Raw genomic sequence first — 18,547 nt, 5'->3', positions numbered from 1 at the left:
GGAAGGAAGGAAGGAAGGAAGGAAGGAAGGAAGGAAGGAAGGAAGGAAGGAAGGAAGGAGCGGAAGGAAGGAAGGAAGGAAGGAAGTGGCGGATGGAAGGAAGGAATGAAGTGGCAGAAGAAAAAAAGGAAGGAAGTGGCGGAAGGAAGGAAGTGGCGGAAGGGGCAGAAGGAAGTGGCGGAAGGAAGTGGCGGAAGGAAGTGGCGGAAGGAAGGAAGGAAGGAAGGAAGGAAGGAAGGAAGGAAGGAAGGAAGGAAGGAAGGAAGGAAGGAAGGAAGGAAGGAAGGAAGGAAGGATGGAAGGAAGGAAGGAAGTGGCGCATGGAAGGAAGGAAGGAAGGAAAGAAGTGGCGGAAGTGGCGGAAGGAAGTGGCGGAAGAAGGAAGGGGCGGAAGGAAGGGGCGGAAGGGGCGGAAGGAAGGGGCGGAAGGAAGGAAGGAAGGAAGGAAGGAAGGAAGGAAGGAAGGAAGGAAGGAAGGAAGGAAGGAAGGAAGGAAGGAAGGAAGGAAGGAAGGAAGGAAGGAAGGAAGGAAGGAAGGAAGGAAGGAAGGAAGGAAGGGGCGGAAGGAAGGAAGGAAGGAAGGGGCGGGAGGAAGGGGCGGAAGGAAGGGGCTGAAGGAAGGGGCGGAAGGAAGGAAGGAAGGGGCGGAAGGAAGGAAGGAAGTGGCGGAAGGAAGTGGCGGAAGGAAGGAAGGAAGGAAGGAAGGAAGTGGCGGAAGGAAGGAAGTGGCGGAAGGAAGTGGCGGAAGGAAGGAAGGGGCGGAAGGAAGGGGCGGAAGGAAGGGGCGGAAGGAAGGGGCGGAAGGAAGGGGCGGAAGGAAGGGGCGGAAGGGGCGGAAGGGGCGGAAGGGGCGGAAGGGGCGGAAGGGGCGGAAGGAAGGAAGGAAGGAAGGAAGGAAGGAAGGAAGGAAGGAAGGAAGGAAGGAAGGAAGGAAGGAAGGAAGGAAGGAAGGAAGGAAGGAAGGAAGGAAGGAAGGAGGGATCTCCATGGCTCTGCTCTAGCAGGGAGCTCCAGGGGTGGCTGGTGATGCTTTGTGACACTGCCGGAGCCTTTTTCCACTGGAGGGAGCAGCGTCCCCACGGGATTCCCCCGGCGGAGCCAGAGTGATATTGTGCCCTGGGAACACCCGTGGCGCCACAGCCAGACAGAAGGGAAGAAAAAGAAGGCAGCAAAGACAGCAAACCACGGCTGGCAGATATAAGAGACAAGGCACAGACAGAGGATGGACACACAGCACAGCAGGGCATGGGAGGAGTACAGGAAGAAGAGAGAGAAGTGGAAGAATTAAAGAAAACCATTCCCCAACCAGGGAGAGGCAGAACACATGGACCCAGGACTGTTCTCAAGAGCAGAGAGAGGAAATAATGAAAGGTGCAATAACTACCGTCGTCTTCCTCTATCCATTCTTCTTCTTCTGAGCCAGGGAGGAGGGAAGGAATAAGCACAGGGATTAGTTGGGTGCCACAGAGGTTGGGCGTGCGTGAGATGAAGACTGGAGCACAGCAGGGGCTTCCCCTTTCCCCGGCACCTCTCTTTGCTTTTACACTCAGGGTGTTTTGCCTGGCAAGTGCCCTCGAGCAGCCAGAGGCTCAGCTCAGCCCAGCTCAGCCCAGCCCAGCTCAGCTCAGCCCAGCTCAGCTCAGCTCAGCTCAGCCCCGCCCCGCCCAGCCCAGCTCCCGTGTCTCCATCAGGCTGAGGCAGGTGGGAGTTTGAGTTTGACAAGATTGTCACATGTTCAGCAGAGGCTCCAGCTCCCGTTGGGATATTGGGATCACCCCTCAGCCAACACCCATGTCCAGCACTGCCATCCCTGGTTTAAGTCACTGACAAAAGAGATCCTGAGAAAAGTCAGACTGGTTTTGATCCAACTGATGTTTCAGGTGCAGGCATCTCAAACATGGTCACATCAGCCTTTCCTGGGCATGATTTACCCATTGCAGCCCAGGTGCTGACCTCTAAACCCCCTGGCAAAACACTGAAGCCCTCTCATTTGGCTCTTGGTCCTTGCAGGTGCAACTCCTACCTTCCTCCACGCACTCCTCTTCAGAGAGCACACAGAGCACGGACAGAGAGAAAGGAAAGAAGCCTCAGGTTACTGGAGTTTCTCTGATCACTTTTTGGCCTCAGGGCAGCTGCAGGTGCTCCATGTTCTCTTACCTTCCTGCTCTCTGCAAAGCACAACAGGAATTTAGAGTCACATTGAGCTGCTGGAATGGGGCCATCAGTGAGGCTGAGGTGAGTTTGGGATTCCTCACGGCTGGCTCCCCTGGCCAGGGCTGCTGGGTGGCTGGCAGGTGGCACTGGGGACAGGGACAAGGCCCGGGTCACCCTGCAGGCTATGGAGAGCAGGGCCTGAAGGTCTGGACTGGCACTTTGACCGTGGTCAGGGCACCCCCACCATTCTGCAGCATGAGAAGATGAGTGACCTTGTCCTGTAATCCCAGAAATGGGAATCTCACATCCCACCTTTGCCCCCAAGTCCTTCCCTGGCCGTGGGGGAGACGCACAGCCCATCCCAGGGGACAGATTGGTGACACACACGAGTCTGGTGTGGCACTGAAAAACCAGAGAGTTCAGGTCCCCTTTCTTTGGTGGTGGATGAGAAGTGGGAGCTGTGTTGGAGCTCATCCCTCTAACCCAGCCCCATCTCTCCAGGATATGCCTCCTAGCCCAGCAGCCTCCATCAGCAGAAGCTGCTCTCAAATCTGGGCCTTGGAGAGTGATGCTCTACATGTGGCAGCAGGACCCCAGCAGCAGCAGATTGGGTTTTCCCATCTCTGTTCCACAGACTGAGACTGCAGCATTGTTAATACAGCAATCATCCTTGTCCTGCCCACGGGTGTGGATACAGCTCCCCACACAAGCTGCCCCTGCTGGGCTCAGGCACTGCCAAGGCAGAGGGGCACAGGCTGGGGGTCCATGGTGGGAGCTGGGGTAACAATGAGAGCACCTCCAAGCAATGCTGCAGTGGGGAAATGGGAATTGGGAGAAAGAAAGGGTGATAAAACCATCCCACTTACTGCTCATACTCCTCGGTGACCTCCTCTGTGTCTGACATCCCTGGTTCTCTGGCAGAGTTGGAGGCAGATTGGAAAAAGTGAGGGTTAGAAGTGAGATAAGGGCTAGCACAGCTTGTCCCTCAGCACCAGGACAGGGGTAGAGATGCTGCCTCTCTCCAAAGCACTTGGAGTTTCCAGCTGTCCCCAGCCAGGCTGTGACAGCGTTATCTCAGCAGAGATAAGGTGCCTGCCCCCCTCCTGTCCCAGGATCACAGTATGCCCCAAACAGGAGGCAGGAGGTTGGACACAACCTCCTGTGACACTGATAACTCTATCAGGAACCATGTCCAAAGCACTCAGCCCCCTGGCCCAGCCCTCTCAGGGGCTGTGTTTGCTCAGGGGACAGGAAAATCACCCCATTGCAATGTTCAGCTTGTTTTGCTTCTTAGTCCAGGGATGACCCCTTCTCTCAGATTTACAGCCCTGCACCATGCACAGCACAAGCCCTCACCAAACCCTCCCAGCCCAGCCCTCCAAGTGCAGAACTGCTGGGAAAGGGGAAGCCTGGGCTCAGCGGGTGCATTTTCCCCCTGTTAGCTAAAAGGAATAATTTACAGCCTGCTTTAGTAACTTAGCCCTCATTTTAGGGCTAAAACCTTGGCAGAAACAGCCTTTCATCTTCCCAGCACATCTGTCTCCCTCCCAGCTGTGCTCAGGAGGACCTTGCTCATCATCTCACCTCATCTGACCTTCACCCAGCACTGTACTGTGAGATCTGCACCCACCAGCCCCATCCCTGGACATCCTGCAGCAGCCCAGAGCCCCAGCTCAGAGCCCCAGCCCAAGCCCAGCTCAGCCAAGCCCTGTCCCCTGCTCATACCAGCCCTCAGCAGGGCTGAGATGCCACAGGACGATGCAAGGCAGCTCAGAAATAACTTCCATGTGCTGAACCACCTGTTCCCAGGGCAGCAAGGCTTCCCTGCTCCTGCTACCCAGAGTCTGGGAACAACTGCTGCTCGCTGCATCTGTCAGGCATTTATTACCCAGGATGGGGAGGCCAGGCCTCAGGAGTCCTTATTCAGGATGCTGGATCCAGGGCTGGAATGCTCAGGCATGGGAAAGGGGCATTCCAGGAGGGGAACCTTGGCATAACCACAGCTCCAGAGGGTCTCTAATCTCACTGTTCCTCACAAGGTGCTTTTTGAGACAAATAAAGGCAGAACTTGGCCCCCTCTGCCTCAGGGTCACCACCTGCTCCTGCCACCACTGTTCCCCTTCCTGTCATGGGTCTGGGGCTTGGCTGTAAGGACCCTCTCCAGCACCATCCCCAGGATCCCTGCTTCCCCACCAACAGCAATTTCCACTTTCCCCCCAGGCTCAGCATGGTCCTGATGCCCCAAGTTAGGCCAAATCTGAGCAGCCAAAGCTCCACACAACCATTTCATGGCACGGGAGGAGAGGGTTCCCAGTCCCCACAGTGTGAAAGCTTCTTCCTACATTCTCACTGCCCTCCTCCCTCAGACACCATTAGATCCCACAGAGCTGAGGGAACAGCAACAAGTCCGGCACTGTTAAGAGGGTACACAAAAGAAAAAGCAGCTCAAGGAAATATTTATGCATCCTCTGCACAGAAACACATAAACCTTTTCATTAAAGCTTAGAAATCTTGATTTGGTAGAATTAGGAGAACCCAGCAGACATTACAGAGATAAAGAGGAAATTGCACTGACTACAAAAAATGTCCCAGAATTTGCTGTGTATTAAACAATCCTGATATTACTCACACTCCTCGAAATCCCCCTATCCTTTAGCTCAGGGTCGGATGCTCATAGCTCTGGGCCTGAGTTAATCCTCCACAGTTCTGAGTCACTGCTTTCCTCCAGGCTGCCCAGACATGGAGCTCTCCTTTCCCACCGTTGGCTCCAAAATGGGTCATGTCCCTGCTCCAGTCCTGCTTGGCAGGGTCAGACCAGGCACAGGAGCATCCCATCCCTAACCCACCCCCTGGGCTGCCCGTGGGCATCGCATCCCTGCTGTCACTGCAGACACAGGGAACGGGGATCCGGGAGATTTCCCCAGAACCAGGGCAGCCAAAACCCATCTGAGCCACCTGGGCACCCACCAGGGTGGTCCAAAAGAGAAACGACAGATACAACCCGCTGGAGAGGCTCCAGATGCTTTATGCATGGGAATGCCTCCATGGCATAAAACAGCCGGGAGAGCGGCCGGGACACCCCGAGCCCGGAGCCGAGCCCGGAGCCGATCTCCCCGCAGCCGATCCCCCCCCGCAGCCGATCCCCCCGGAGGGGCGGGCGCCGCCCCAGCCGTACCTGAGCGCCGGAGCTGCCGGGAGCGCGGGGAGCCGCGGGGTCTGGGAAAGGCTCTTTGGGCCAGGAGGCTTTAAGGGGGCTCCAGCGCCCACCCCGGGGCGGGCAGCGCCGCAGGAATGTGCCCGGCGCCCAGCGAGGAATGCAACACTTGTGAGCTGCTATTTCGGCAGCCGCGGCCCTGGCCCCCTCCACCGCTCCCCCTTACCCCCCAGGAGCCCATATAAGCCCAAGCTATTGTGTGGCCTCAGAGATTTGCTATTTTAAACCCTCCGGACCGAGATACGTGAGTGCCCGAGGGGCTGACACAAGCCAGCCCAGCTGTCACCGCGGCCCGGACGCAGATAAGGCAGCGCTGTCAGCAGTGCAGGAGCAGACCCTGCCCGGCAGCTCCGGCCCGGCTCCCGCAGCCGCTGCTCCCACCGCGGGATGCTGCAATGAGAAGGGAAGAGTTAACCCCCCAGGACACATTTGATTCGGGGTCTTCCCTATTTTCCCCTTGTCAGGAGAAGGGGAGGGAACAGTTTCCAGTCCCAGACCAGCAGTAGGTGACCATGAGTGTTTTAGAAAGAGCAACTTTTATTAAAAAACAAAAAAAGGCACAGGGTTCTTTCCCAAGCCCAACAAGCAGGATCAGCTCCAGGGGCAGCAGCAGATTCCCACACTGAATTTGTCACCACAGTGGTTCCTCAAGGCACAACCCAAACCCAAAGAATGGCTCCAATAAGAGAATTTGAGCCCTTTGCCCACGGCACCCTAAAGTCACCCTAAAGGCCGCAAGAGAGCATCCTCCATCCCTGCTGGGTGGGCTCAGCAGCCACAAGAATGCAGGATCAGGGGCTGCACAGCAAAGGGCTCAGGAGGAAAGGCAAGAGGGAAATGGGGCCCAGCACAGGGCACTCAGCTCCATGAAATCCCCCAACGAGCTGGCCCTGTGGCCATGGCCAGGGCCAGCTCACCCTCCCCTTGATCACTGGATGAAGGCTCACTGCTTGCAGGGGCAGGGGATTGCAGGGACAAGGACAAATCTCTGGTTCAGCTGCGTGTGGAAGGAAACACCAGGGCCATGTCCCCCCTTCTTCCATGAGACATCTCCGAGCACTCATGTAGCTTCATGAGCCTCTGGTTGGGCCCCTCTGGCAGTGACAGCCTGGCAGGGGTGACAGCTGCCTGCCCCACCTGCCCCAGGCAGCAGGCACAGACGTGGTCCATGGATGTGCAGCTGGAACTCCCTCAGCCAGGCAGGTTCTTGCCCCACTGACATCCTCCAGCTGCCAGGGAGCCATGTGGGGGATCCCCTTTGCCAGGGCAGTTCTGGGGCACAGGCAGAGATCAGGAGCAGAACAGCAAACGTGCTGGGCAAACAAGGCAGGAGTTGGCCTTCAGCATCTGTGGGGAGCCTGCAGGCCTGGACAACCACAGACAGGCAGTGACTGGGGACTGGGGGCACAGGGAGACTCCTCCAGGCTTCTTCCTTCCCATCCCACAAGCAGAGGACCCCATGACCTGGGCTGCACCCACACATGGCACAGGGGACTCGTGGCAGTGGCTGCTGGACGGTTGGGTAGGGCTAGGCTTTGATCTTTGGAGCAAACCAGTTTTTCCCAGATGGTGTGAGAGCACAGCTGGTATTACTGCAACTGCAAAAGAAAGTGGGAACCACTGAGGCTGTGCCTGAGGCTGCAACCCCCCCAGATGCAGCTGCTTTCACCAGGCAGTGGCTGTCCCCAGCAGGGGATGGGGCAGGCAGGCATCCCCTAAATCCTATGACAGGCCACTTCCCTTCTCTTCCTACACCAGAGTCCTCCTCTCCCTTACAGATGCCTCCAGTTGTCCCCTCCTGTTCACTTCCCAAAGTCACAGAGTCCTGACTACCCCATATCACCTCTCCCCTTACATCCTGGCTCTGCCTCAGATGATGCACCAGGTTCCAGAGCAGCTCCATAATTACCTTGGTGTCTCCAGAGGTGTCTCCAGGCTGCTTTATCCAGACATCTCGCTTTGCCAGGCTGTTGATTCTCCGGATTTCCTGCAAACAGGAGAGTCAGAAGTGACAGGAGAAAGTTTTCCCCATGCATCGTGTGCAGTGTTGGCTTGGTCTGACTGTACCCAAACCTTGAAGCACACATTATCCAGGTAAAACCAGCCAGCTTTGGGATCCTGCACCTGGGAGACCCTCAAAGCCAAGTGCAGCTCCAGCCACAGAAGTGAAGCAGGTGCTATTGAAGGAGAACTGACCAAGAAGCTGCATTCTTTCCCCAAGAGTCACTCCAGGAGCAAACCCTTTGCTGGCACAGCTGCCTGGCACAGACATGTCTGGGCAGCGTTCATCTCCCAGCCCAGCCTGGATTCAGCTTCCCTGGCTGCAGGGCTGGACTGGAGCTGCCCCTCCTGGGCCAGTTGGCTGCCACGAGCAATGACCAAAGCCCTCCCTGCTGTGAGCAGTGAGACCTGCCCAGGACCTGCTGAGCCCCTCCTTTCCAGGAACACCAAAGAACCCTGAGGCCAAAGGCTCTCTTGTCCCTCTCCTGCGTGGTGGCCAAGCGATGACCTTTTAGTCCCCTTGGCTGGGCACTTGGCACCTACAGCCACAAGACCCCCTAATTTTGGGGGGTTGGTTTCACGTAGGGGTGCAGATGACTCCAGACCCCTCATGCACCAGGACCTCTCCAAGCCCCTCCGAGCTGAAGGGCTGAACACACAGCTCCTCTCCCACTGGCCCCAGGCAGAGCTGCTCATCCAGACAGAGGAGGTGGGATGGCAGAGATGGGATCATGCTGGGGGGCAGGGTCAGGTATCCCTGCGTGTCCTGGGACATGCACCCAGCTGGGTCCTCTCCCTCCTCAAACCACCAAGGGCTGGAATCAGCTGTCTTGGGAATTTTGGGCTCACAGTCAGAACACAGCAACAAGTAGAGCCCTGATATATCATCATGGTGGTCCTGCAGCTCTGCGACCTCCAAACCTGGCTAAACTGCTTCCAAACCCTCTAACAGATTCAGCCAAGGGCTCATCCACACTTCAACCCTGCCTCAAGGTGCAGCACCATGTCCCGTGAGACCGCGTGCTCTCAGGGCTCTCACTTGACTTTGACACAAGCTGCTACCTTGCCGTTTTCCTCGTTTTTGGCAGGCTCCTGAGCTCGGCTGATCCACAGATTAATGCGGGATGTCACCGACCCTGGGATCTTCAGGCTGTCCTGTGGCACAGAGAGGGACACCAGGGTTAGAGCAGCGGCTCTCCCTGCACGAATGTAACCCGGCCCAGTCCCCAGGGCATGGGGAGACTGAGCGGAGCTGCGGCAGCAGAGCCCAGCCCACACACTGGCTCCATCCCAGCTCCTCAAATTCCAGCGCTCGGCAGGAACCCATACAGTGCCGGGGCAGCTCTGGCACCCAGCTCCCCCCGATCCCTGCCGCAGCCTGCCAGGCTGAGCCTAGTATCCGAAGAGAGGAAGATCTGCCCCAGAGGCGGTGCCTGCCCAGCACAGCCCCGCTCGAGGTCCCGCTCAGCCGCTCCGACCTCACCTTCCTGAGAGCCGCCGGCTCCGCCTTGCTGGGAGCGCTTCTCTCGAAGAAGTTGCGCTTGCTCGCCACCCCCTCCGAGGAGAGCAGGCGACTCTTCTGGGCAGGCACGGAGGATTTCACCCCCTCCGAGCGCTGGGAGAGAGAGAGGGGTCAGCAGAGCTGCGCTGCATCCCGGGGTGAAAAGAAAAGTCCAGCTTCTGGCTCATACCCCGAGCCCCTTGGGGTCTGGTTCCCTCCTGCCCATCACCAGCTCACAGCCTTGTGCGCTGCTTCCCTCAACGGACCACGGCATCCCCAGACCCTCTGCACAGGACATCTCCTCCCTGCAGGGCCGTGCAGCGTCCCCAGACCCCCTCCAAGGGTCCCTGCTCCTAAAACCCTGAGGCCAATCCCTTTTCCTGCCTTTCCATCTCCATCCCCCCCATCAGCTCTGGTACTTGATGCAGCTCAGGCCCTCCCCTCCCCACCTGGCTCTAGGCCACCCCTCTCTGTCTCCCCACCCCCACCTGGCCCTGCCGAGTGCCCTTGGTACCTGCACAGCTGAGTTGTACTTTTCCAGCTTCTCCCCAATGGTGCTGTTGCTGCCTGGGATCCTCAGACTCGCACTGGGGAAGACGAGGGAAGAGTTGAAACCAGCCCCCCTAGGATGTCCTGGGATCAGCCCATGGTCCTGGGAGCTGCTCTTGGCAGGAGAAGGCCCCGTCCCACCCAGCACTCCTGCATCTATCTGCCAGGTGACCCAAGCAGCCCAGTGCCTGCTGGTGACCGAGCTCTTGGTGTCACTGCCTTTCCAGGGCCACACTGAACATCAAAATACCTCAGAGCTTCTCAGCCTGCCCTGGGTCCAGCTCTGCCAGCTCTGAACTGCACTGCCCCCAAAGTCAGCATGGCTCTGCCTACAGCACACACCTGCCCACGGAGGGGTGGAGGATCCCCTGATCTGGTCACTAAAGCCAGGTCAGGCTGCTCACGGAGCTGTTTTAATGTCCCCATGGATGAACCTGTGCCCACAAGCACCGACATGGAGCTACATAACCCCACAAAACTGGGGGCTTGCTGGGGGATATTGGAGCAACCTGAGACAGTGGAGGATGTTCCTGCCCATGTCAGGGGTTGGAATGAGATCTGCAGGGTCCCTTGAAACCCAAACTGTTCTGTGGTTCCAGGAACTTGTTCAGATGCAAGCTGCTCTTGGACATTGTCCTGTCCCCTGCCAAGCATCGCTGCCCACCCACTCCACAAGGCTGGGGACCAATGTCCAGCAGATCTGTGCCAGGCCTGCCAAGCCCCAGCGCCTCCTCCTCCCTTGGAAAACAAAGGATGGCCATTCCTGCCCAGCAGGACCAAAGCAACATGACAAGAGGTGCTGACCTCCTTGTGAGAGGGCTTTGGCTCTCTTCTTTCTGCTTCTTGGAGATGATCTGGAAGAGACAAGGAGAGGAGATCCTGCAGTGAACTTTGGTTATCCAAGATAAGCATGGGAGACATTATCTCACTGATCTCCCCCAGGAAAGCTCCATTTGCACCCACACCAGAGTTTATCTGATATCAAAGCTCCCCAGACCATAGACACTTCATGGTGATAACAGTTTTATTCCCAGTAAAGCCTATGGAAGTCAATCAAGTGTAGCCAGTCAGCCCTGACTCACAGCAGCAATGATCCTGACAGTTCTAGGCTCTCCCAGCTTCTCCAATGACTTTATTCCAGAGATCTCTTTTGAAATGAAACATATTCTCAGACTGTAACATGGAATGAGAGGGAGGATGGATGTTATTTTTATCCTGTGCTTTCACATAAGACTGGAAAGACTGGAAGGTGGATGGCAATTCCTGTGGCTCTGGAAATTTTGAGGACAATGAGTTCCCTGTTTTCTCATCACTTCCCATAAGTTTTCTGGCCAGCACAAAGTGGATGAACTAGACATGTTCAATCTCACATGCCTTCAGTCAGAAACAGAGAAGGAAAACAGGGGGAAGAGGGAATCAGGACTGCAGTGCCCAGCCCAAGGGTAAGTTTTGAGCACACTTCTGGGAACAGATTCTGCCCACATAATCCAGAAGCCAAAGCAATCCTTCCTTTCCCCCCATCCTCCACTGCCTCACTGGAATCCTTTCCCCACCTGCTTCAGCTCTTACCCGGAAGGAGACAGTTCTTGGGCTGGCCCGTCGAATGGAGGTGACGTGAGTTGGAGAAGGGTCTGGCTTTTCTGCAGGTTCATCTCGGGGAGGGGACAGCTGGATTACCTGCTTTGAGGGGTTCCTGGATGGCTGCTTAGGAAAAAGGAGACCTCAGATGCATCCCTGCAGAGCGGACTGAGGTGCAGGGGCTGAACAGTCAGGGCAGGAACTGGGTTGGAGGCCAAAGTTTGAGATCAAAATCCTCCAAACCTTTCCTGTCTCCACTGGACATACAGAGTCCCCAACAGCCCTTCAGTGTCCCCTTAATGGCAATCAGCAGTTTGTGCTGGAGAAGGTGATCAGGACAGCACAGACCAGGGAGGGGAAGGAGGTCATGGGAGCCCTGTCCACCACCTTGTGCTTTGCAGCTCTCCCAAAATCCTTCCTCAAAATCCCATTTCCCTCCTGGTACTTTTGGGCTGTGTCTTTCTCTGGTTCTCCCAGCACCCAGGACCTCTCCCCCTGGTGCCCCATCCATTCCTGCTTACCTGCTGCTCTGGAGATGAGGTCACCGCTGAGATTTTCTCTTCTGTGCTGCGGTTTCCCACCCTGGTGAGGATCTTCACCTCCCGGAGCCGGCAGCTCCCCACCTCTGGTGGCTCCTTTGCTTCCTTCCTCTGCTCCCCCCGAGGAGTCTGCGCTCCTTGGTCTTTGTCCTGGAGCCGTGTCCTCACCACCACCTTCCTCTCAGAGGCTGGTTCCAGGCTCTTGTCTCCAGGCGGGTCCCCTCCACCCCTGGCCGCCTCCTGAGCATGCTCTGCAGCCCAGCTGCTCTCCTGCCTCCCGCGGGGCTGTGCCTCTGTCTCCTGGCAGCTCTCTCCCACCCCTGGCTCCTTCTGCTCCTTCTCCTGCCTCAGCTTTTCGGACACAGGTGGGAGGCCCCTCGTTCTTCTCCCTTCTTGTGTCTTCAGCACCTCTGAGAGCTTTCGCTCTTCCCCATTCTCCAGAGACTGCGGCTTCACCAGGGATGAAGGTCTAGGAACAGGGACAACATGGGATGACAACCTCAGCCCCTGGGGCTAAAGGGGTGATTTCATGCTGCAAGTGAGGCAAAAGGCTCTGGAGAGGGACATAAAAATCCCATAAACATCCTGGAGTCCTCCCTGCAGACCAGGGCTTGCAGCCACTCTCATCCCCATCACCCCAGCTCAGCTGTCTGAGAAAAAGTTTGGATTAAAATTCTTTTTTTTCTTTTCCTTTCTGTCATAGAGATGAAGCATTTCTGCAGCCTTATCCCAGGACACCAGCACCCACCAAGTCCTGCGCCAAGGAGATCCAGGCTCAGGGCAGTCTGGGTCTGCTGCTGGATAAGAAGTGTGGCTGTGACTCTTCACTGGACTAGGAAAAATCCCACCAACTTAAAGTGGGAAGTGTTGGTTGGAAGCCTATCTGCTCTGCCAGGTCCACCCACAGTCCCAACACGACCTGTGAAAAGCTGTTTCCCCTCCTTCCCCCAGGGAAACAGGCACAAGGCCTGGGAAGGGGCCGAAGGACACCTGGCGGGCTGTGTCTGCACACTCCCAGCACTGGGAAGGAGATGGGATAACATTTGCCCTCCTCCTGAATTTCAGTCACCATATGGCCAGCCTGTGTCAGCACCAGGGAAGAGGAACTTGTCCTTCCCACCTGGTTCATTTTAGTCATGCCCAGCCCCCATCCACCCCATATCCAGCCCAAGTGTCCCAACTCCATCCTGTCTGAAACACAGGAACACTTCTGGAGTGGGAGCCTCACTGCGGACACAAACCACCACTGGACACTCCCAGGGACCAATTTAGAGAGTGGATCAGGTTGTGTAAGGGCAGCCTGGTTCCAGAGTACCTCCAAACCCCAGCTCCCTGCAGCCAGGGACTTTGGCAGCACCAGTGGAAAGCCCTTGGCTCAGATCCCCCCTTCAGCAAAGGTGCCACAGCATCACTGTGAGGTTCAGAGGGGCAGCACAGCCAGCCAGGCTCTGCCTGCTCTGCTCTCCTGCAGAGCTGGGCACCCCTTACCTGCCTGCAGACCCCACCTGCAGCACCACCCTGAGCTCTGCCCTGGCACCAGCCCTCCCCCACTCCTGCCTGTGTGCCATGGGGAGCCCACCCGAGGTGTCCCCCCTTGTGCCCCGCTGGGAGCCCAACCCTCCTCCCGAGGGCTGTGAGCTCTCGCCACGGCTCAGCCCTCCCTCAGCCAGGAGCCAGCCACAGCAGCAGCTGCCAGGGCCCAGTGTCAGGAGTGAGGCCAATGCCAGCAGGACCCCACAGACCTGCTGGAAGCTGGGCTGGTGTCCTTGGCAGGGCTGGCAGGTTCCTCATCCGTGGAGGTGGATGACAGCAGGCTCCGGTGCCTTCGCCGGCGCTCTCTTTGCTGCTCTTCCTCATCCTCCAGGGTCCTCTGCCTGGCCAGGCTGTTGGGAGGAAACACAAGGACATGGGGAGGCTGTGTCCTGCATGGGCACCCTGAAGGCCTGGTGCCAGACAAGAAAGGAACTGCTACACCCTGGGCAAGGCCAAGGGCTGGCAGAAGTCACCTTGCTGGAGGAGAGTGAGGCCAGCACGAGCCAAGCTCCCCTAAGGGCTCTCACTCCAGCCAGCTGATGCAGGCCCTTCCCAAAGCAAGTACTTGACTTCCCAACTCCCATTTTCTCCTGCTGGAGGGAGCACTCATTTCAAAGGAGTTCCTATATTAAGCAAACCTTGCAGGGGAAGGATATTGAACCTGTAACTCAGCCAGACCAGGACCCTTGAGCTACCACACAGACCTCAACCACATAAACTGGAAGGGTAACCACTATGCCACAAGATTTTAGGCCAAAACCAAGATGTGGTGATGGCAATTTAATTTTTATAGAGCCTCAGATGCAAAAGTATCAGAGGCTGAAGGCAACTGCTGAGAGGCTCTGCCTGGGAATGAGGCTGGCAGGGCTCCGCTTCCCCCCTGCATGTGCCTGGACTGGGAATTGTTGATAATCACAGACTGAGACAAAAAGATGAGGTCTGGAATCATCTTGGAGCATTTTATTTTGCACAACCCAAATGTGGGTTGGGTTTTTTTTTTTTGTTTTGGGGTTTTTTTGTTTGTTTTTGTTGTTTTTGTTTTGTTTTAATAAAATGCCACTCAGAATAAAAAGTTGTCTGGAAAATACCAGCTCCGCCATCCTTTCTCTGTGCCAAAACTGCCCACCCTCTGTGCTGGTGCATGAAATGTGTTGGAAAATATTTTTATTGGCTGATGGAGCTTCTCAGAGCCTGGTTCTTCTCCCTCAACACGAGCCCTCAATCAGCCACAAACACCGCAGGGCACCCCAGCAGAGCCTCCCTGCGCAGGGTCCGTGCCAGGACCTCATCCCAGCTCAGCCTTTGCCATGAATTTGACTTTTAGCGAAAGTCAGAGGGGCAGGGCCGCATTACGAGTGAGGACTCGCGGCTGGTTCCGAGTTACTGAGTAATCCCAGCCGGTCATAAATTAAACCGCTTTACCCCCCGCGAGTGCTCGCGGCTTCTGTTCCTCCTGCTCGGGGCAGGAGGGGACGCGGCGGGGCCAGCGGAGCGCGAAGACCCGACCGGGAGCTCCGGGCTGGGGACAGGGCTGGGGACAAGGCAGTGCCGGGCTGGGGACAGGGCTATGCTGCCCTGCCCTGCCCTTCCCTCCGCTGGCCCCGCAGCCGAACAGCCCCAACAGCAATCGGACCCAGGCTGGGGAGCTCCGGGCGGGTTCCGATGCCCGCTCGGCACCGGGCCAGACGCGGCTGGCGAAGGCTGGGATGTGCCCAGGGAGCATCCCCGGCTGGGACAGCCCGGCCGTGTTTGCACAGCCCTGGCGCTCCCAGGGCACATCCCAGCACGCACATCCCAGCGGCAGATTCGCGGGGGACACAGATCCCGGGGCCTCTGCACTCCTGTCCCTCAATCAGTGCAGCACTGAGCACTAATGCCGGGCTAAATCCTCACGACGACTTCTTTGATTTTACGCAGTTTCCTCCAAAGTGAAAATGGGATTTTCCAGCCTTGAATTACCATGGCTCCCTCTGAGGCAGCACAAAACCTGGCACTATCCACAGGCAGCTCCTCGTTACTTGTAATTAAGTGATCCACCCATCAGGCTATGGATTTGCTCTGCCAATCTTTCCCTCCTCTTTTCAAAGAGGGATTTATTTTTTGCTGTCTTACCTTTTTTAGCTGAAAGAGATGAGCAAAAAACTTTGGCAAGTGTCCCTGCCTTGTCCTCTCCTGCCCTGTCAATGATTAGTGCAGAGATTTCTGACATTTCTGCTGTTTCAGTGCTGCCTCATCTCAGGAGAGCTCAGGAAATGCCTTCCGGGGTTGGGAAGTACACGGGGTGCAGGACTCAGCTGGGCTGGTGTTGGGGCAGGTCTGTGGCTCAGGGGAGATGGATCAGGACAGGGCTGGAGTGGCCTCTGGACTTGTCTCACCCACACCAAAGGCAGCTGAGAGCTGGTGGCCTCTGAGCAGTGGGGTCTCAACTAAAATAAGGAAGCTTTTCACAGTGAGAGTGGGGAGGCCCTGGCACAGAGTGCCCAGAGCAGCTGTGGCTGCCCCTGGATCCCTGGCAGTGTCCAAGGCCAGGCGGGACAGGGCTTGGAGCATCCTGGGATAGTGGAAGGTGTCTCTGCCACGGCAGGAGTGGAACTGGATGAGCTTTAAGGTCCTTCCCACCCAAACCAGTCTGGGATTCTCTGAACTCCCCTTTCTTACACCTGGTACTGAGGCTTGCAATTAAGTCTCAGAGCCATAACATCCTCTTGGGACAGGGTTCCTGCTCTGATTGTGGCACAGCGTGGCTCTGTTTGAGTTTCCATCACCTCTCCTGTGCAGCCCAGGCTGGCAGGGCTGCCCTGGGGTCTGCAGAGGTCAGGGTTGATCCCACCTTGCTCCAGCCTCATGCGAGAGCCTGACCCAGCCCAGGGTGCCCAGAAGCCTCCCCGGCTCTTGAGCACTCTTTGGGAAGGCCGAGGGAGCTGGTGGTGCTGCAGGGATTGCTCAGGGATTGCTCAGTCAGTGCCGCTGAATCAGGGCTTGCTCAGCACAGGAGGGGCTGCAGACTCTGCAGGCAGAGCAGGACATGCACCCGAGGGCTGCATGGGCATGGGGGGAGGGGAAACGCCCCCAGCCAGCTCAGAGCAAGGCTGGAGGCACAGCCCAGATAGTCTGTTCCCCAAAGAAAGGCAAAACATGCCCAAAATGTATCCAGCATGGCGCAAGAATGCTTAACCAGGTAATTCTCCTGTGCCTGGCCCAGCTTCCCCAGGCAGCACAAACAAAAACGCCTCTGATCTTGCCCAGCCGCAAGAAACTCCAGCAGCGCCAAGCTCTCCATGGGGCTGGCATTCACCTCTGCAAACAACAAACACTCCCAGGGCAGCTGCCCCCTCCTCCCATCCTCCCTGAGCCCCTTTGGCCACCAGCAGCCCACCCTCACCCCTCCCTGCTGGTGGGGGAAAGGGTTAAGCATTAATCCCCAGCACTTACCTGGAGAGATCGGACCAGTTCCTTCTGCTGAAGGACATTGCCGCTACCCGAGTTCAGAGAGCCCCCAGAACCCAAGCAGTCATCCAGGCCAAGGGAGCCTCGGGGTCAGCGCTGCCCGGAGACTCTGCTCCCCGAGAAGGGAGGGAGGAACTCCCTGCAAGGTTATTTCCCTGTGCACCTTCACCCTGCCTGCCTCCCGCTCCCACCAGCTGCATCACATGGTTCCTTATCTACCTGACATAGGCAGGGCTGTGATTTGTGTGCCAGCGGCGCGGGGCGAGAGCCGCCCTGCCCAGCAGTGCCACGCAAAACCAGAGCCCTCCTCGCTGCCAGGCTCCGAGCCGGGACCCGCGGCTCGGGCCATCCACGTCTCCAGGGTTTCGGAGACAACTCCCTTGCAGAGAACCTGTTCTACCAGCCGCAATCCACCAGTCAACAACTCCCGCAGCCCGGCGGAGGAGGTGAATTACCCCGGGCCGAGTGGGAGGAGGTTGGCTCCCGGGGATCCAAAACAGTCATTAAAACTCCTCCGACTGGGCGCAGTGCAGCCCTTTCCAAAGAGCTTGGGAGGCTCCCCTGCTCCTTCTAACCCTTTCTAGATGTTTCAAATGGAGCTGTCAAGGTCTTCTCATTCTTGGACTTGGCTGCAGCAGTGAGCACTCACAGAGTCTGGGAGGGGCCTGGGGCATGGGGGGGGTCCAGTTTTTGTGTGCTGGAGCCCTGTGCCAGAGAGGGCCTGTGTGCCCAGGTTCATCCCTCACCCAGACCCAACCCATCAAACCCGTCCTACCTCTGGCTGTGCCCCAAGACCCCCACCCTTACATAGGGCAGGCCCTCCTACCAAGGGCAGGTGTAAAGCCACAGGGTCACTGCCTTTAGTGGGGAAATGGGATTGTCTTAGTGGAGGATGGGGGGCCCAGGCACAGCAAAAGCCAGGTGCCAGCCTGGATTTTCCCACAGCATGGCCTCAACCCTAGTGCTTGGGCTGCCAGGTTCTATTCCCTGCAGGAAATGTCATCCAGGACCCCTTGAGTACAACCTCTGCTCCCAGTGAGATCCATCCCTGCACCAGCCCGAGGAACTGGTTGTGAGGCTGGGCTGGCCCTGCATGCCTCCAGCCCACAGGGGTGTGCCGCGACCTGAGCAATGATTTTAATCAAAGGTTCCTGATTAAAATCCCATTTCTAGGAGATAGCCCTGTCAAACGAGCCGCCCGCTCCAAGCAGGGCTTGCTCTCGGCTCCTCTTTCTTCTCACAGTAATCACTCCTCTTTCAAGTGTTTTCATATATACAGAGAATTCAGTTAGTTGTGGCATAAGGGAAAAAAATTCCTTAAATAACCTTGCAAGCATCCTGCTAATTGCTGACAGACTATATATAGCAGTCCAGCATCAGCAGCTCCTCTAGAGCAATAAAAACTCTGTGATTAATGCACGGCAAGCACGGCGCTCACAAAGCTCATTGCCAAAGGATAGCACTGGAGCACAGGACTTAGCGGGGTTTTCCAAAGGATTAGACTGAACGTGGCAGTGAAAGAACACCCCCAGCTAGGATCTACACAGCAAAGGAATATAAAACCTCCCAGTCTGCAATTCCTCTGGTTATTAAGTTGAAGAAATTCTAGATGGGCATTTAGTGCCTGGGGATTAGTCAGAGGATGAGCCTGGCTGACACTCGCCCCCTTGCTGACACTTGCCCCTTCCTGGGGCTTTATTTCCAGCTCAGAAACCTTTGGAGCTGAACAGAGTTTCCTCTTTATTCAAGATCCCTCAGAGGCTTTCTCCTTCATGGGTTTGCCCTGTTTCCCTCAAACCCAGGAAAATGGTCAGAGGAGAAAATATCCTTCAGGAAGAAGTTCCCAAGGCCTATTCCCCAGTGCTGGGAATCTCCTCCTTTATCTTGAATGGGTCCTGCTGGGCTGTACAGCAGCACAAAGCATTGACCTCTCATGACTGGAGATCTTTGCTGCCATGGAGCTCCTGTTTTGTCTGATGTTCCTCACGTCTTTTCATGTCCACCATAACCCCAAAATTTCACTTCCAAGGA

The 18,547-nt window shown here is 56.8% G+C and overlaps 1 protein-coding gene across 2 annotated transcripts; it reads right to left on the bottom strand.

Moving 5' to 3' along the window:
- Positions 1–5,885: 5,885 nt before the first annotated feature.
- Positions 5,886–16,959, bottom strand: LAD1 (ladinin 1). 2 transcript variants are annotated; one of them, XM_059867531.1, is made up of 10 exons: positions 16,502–16,959; positions 13,279–13,419; positions 11,519–12,005; positions 10,989–11,123; positions 10,224–10,273; positions 9,385–9,457; positions 8,853–8,984; positions 8,432–8,524; positions 7,278–7,355; positions 5,886–6,966 (listed from the first exon to the last, which is right to left on the bottom strand). In XM_059867531.1, exons 1-10 carry the CDS (start codon positions 16,537–16,539, stop codon positions 6,958–6,960), a joined length of 1,236 nt encoding a protein of 411 aa, XP_059723514.1. In that variant the 5' UTR covers positions 16,540–16,959; the 3' UTR covers positions 5,886–6,957. The 2 variants fall into 2 exon arrangements, with proteins under 2 accessions (XP_059723514.1, XP_059723515.1); XM_059867532.1 differs by having other exon boundaries at positions 10,989–11,120; positions 16,502–16,958.
- Between the last annotated feature and the right edge of the window lie 1,588 nt (positions 16,960–18,547).

This window comes from Haemorhous mexicanus, chromosome 25 (assembly GCF_027477595.1).
Source record: "Haemorhous mexicanus isolate bHaeMex1 chromosome 25, bHaeMex1.pri, whole genome shotgun sequence".
Taxonomy (NCBI): domain Eukaryota; kingdom Metazoa; phylum Chordata; class Aves; order Passeriformes; family Fringillidae; genus Haemorhous; species Haemorhous mexicanus.
This window is presented reverse-complemented; position numbering and strand designations above follow the sequence as displayed.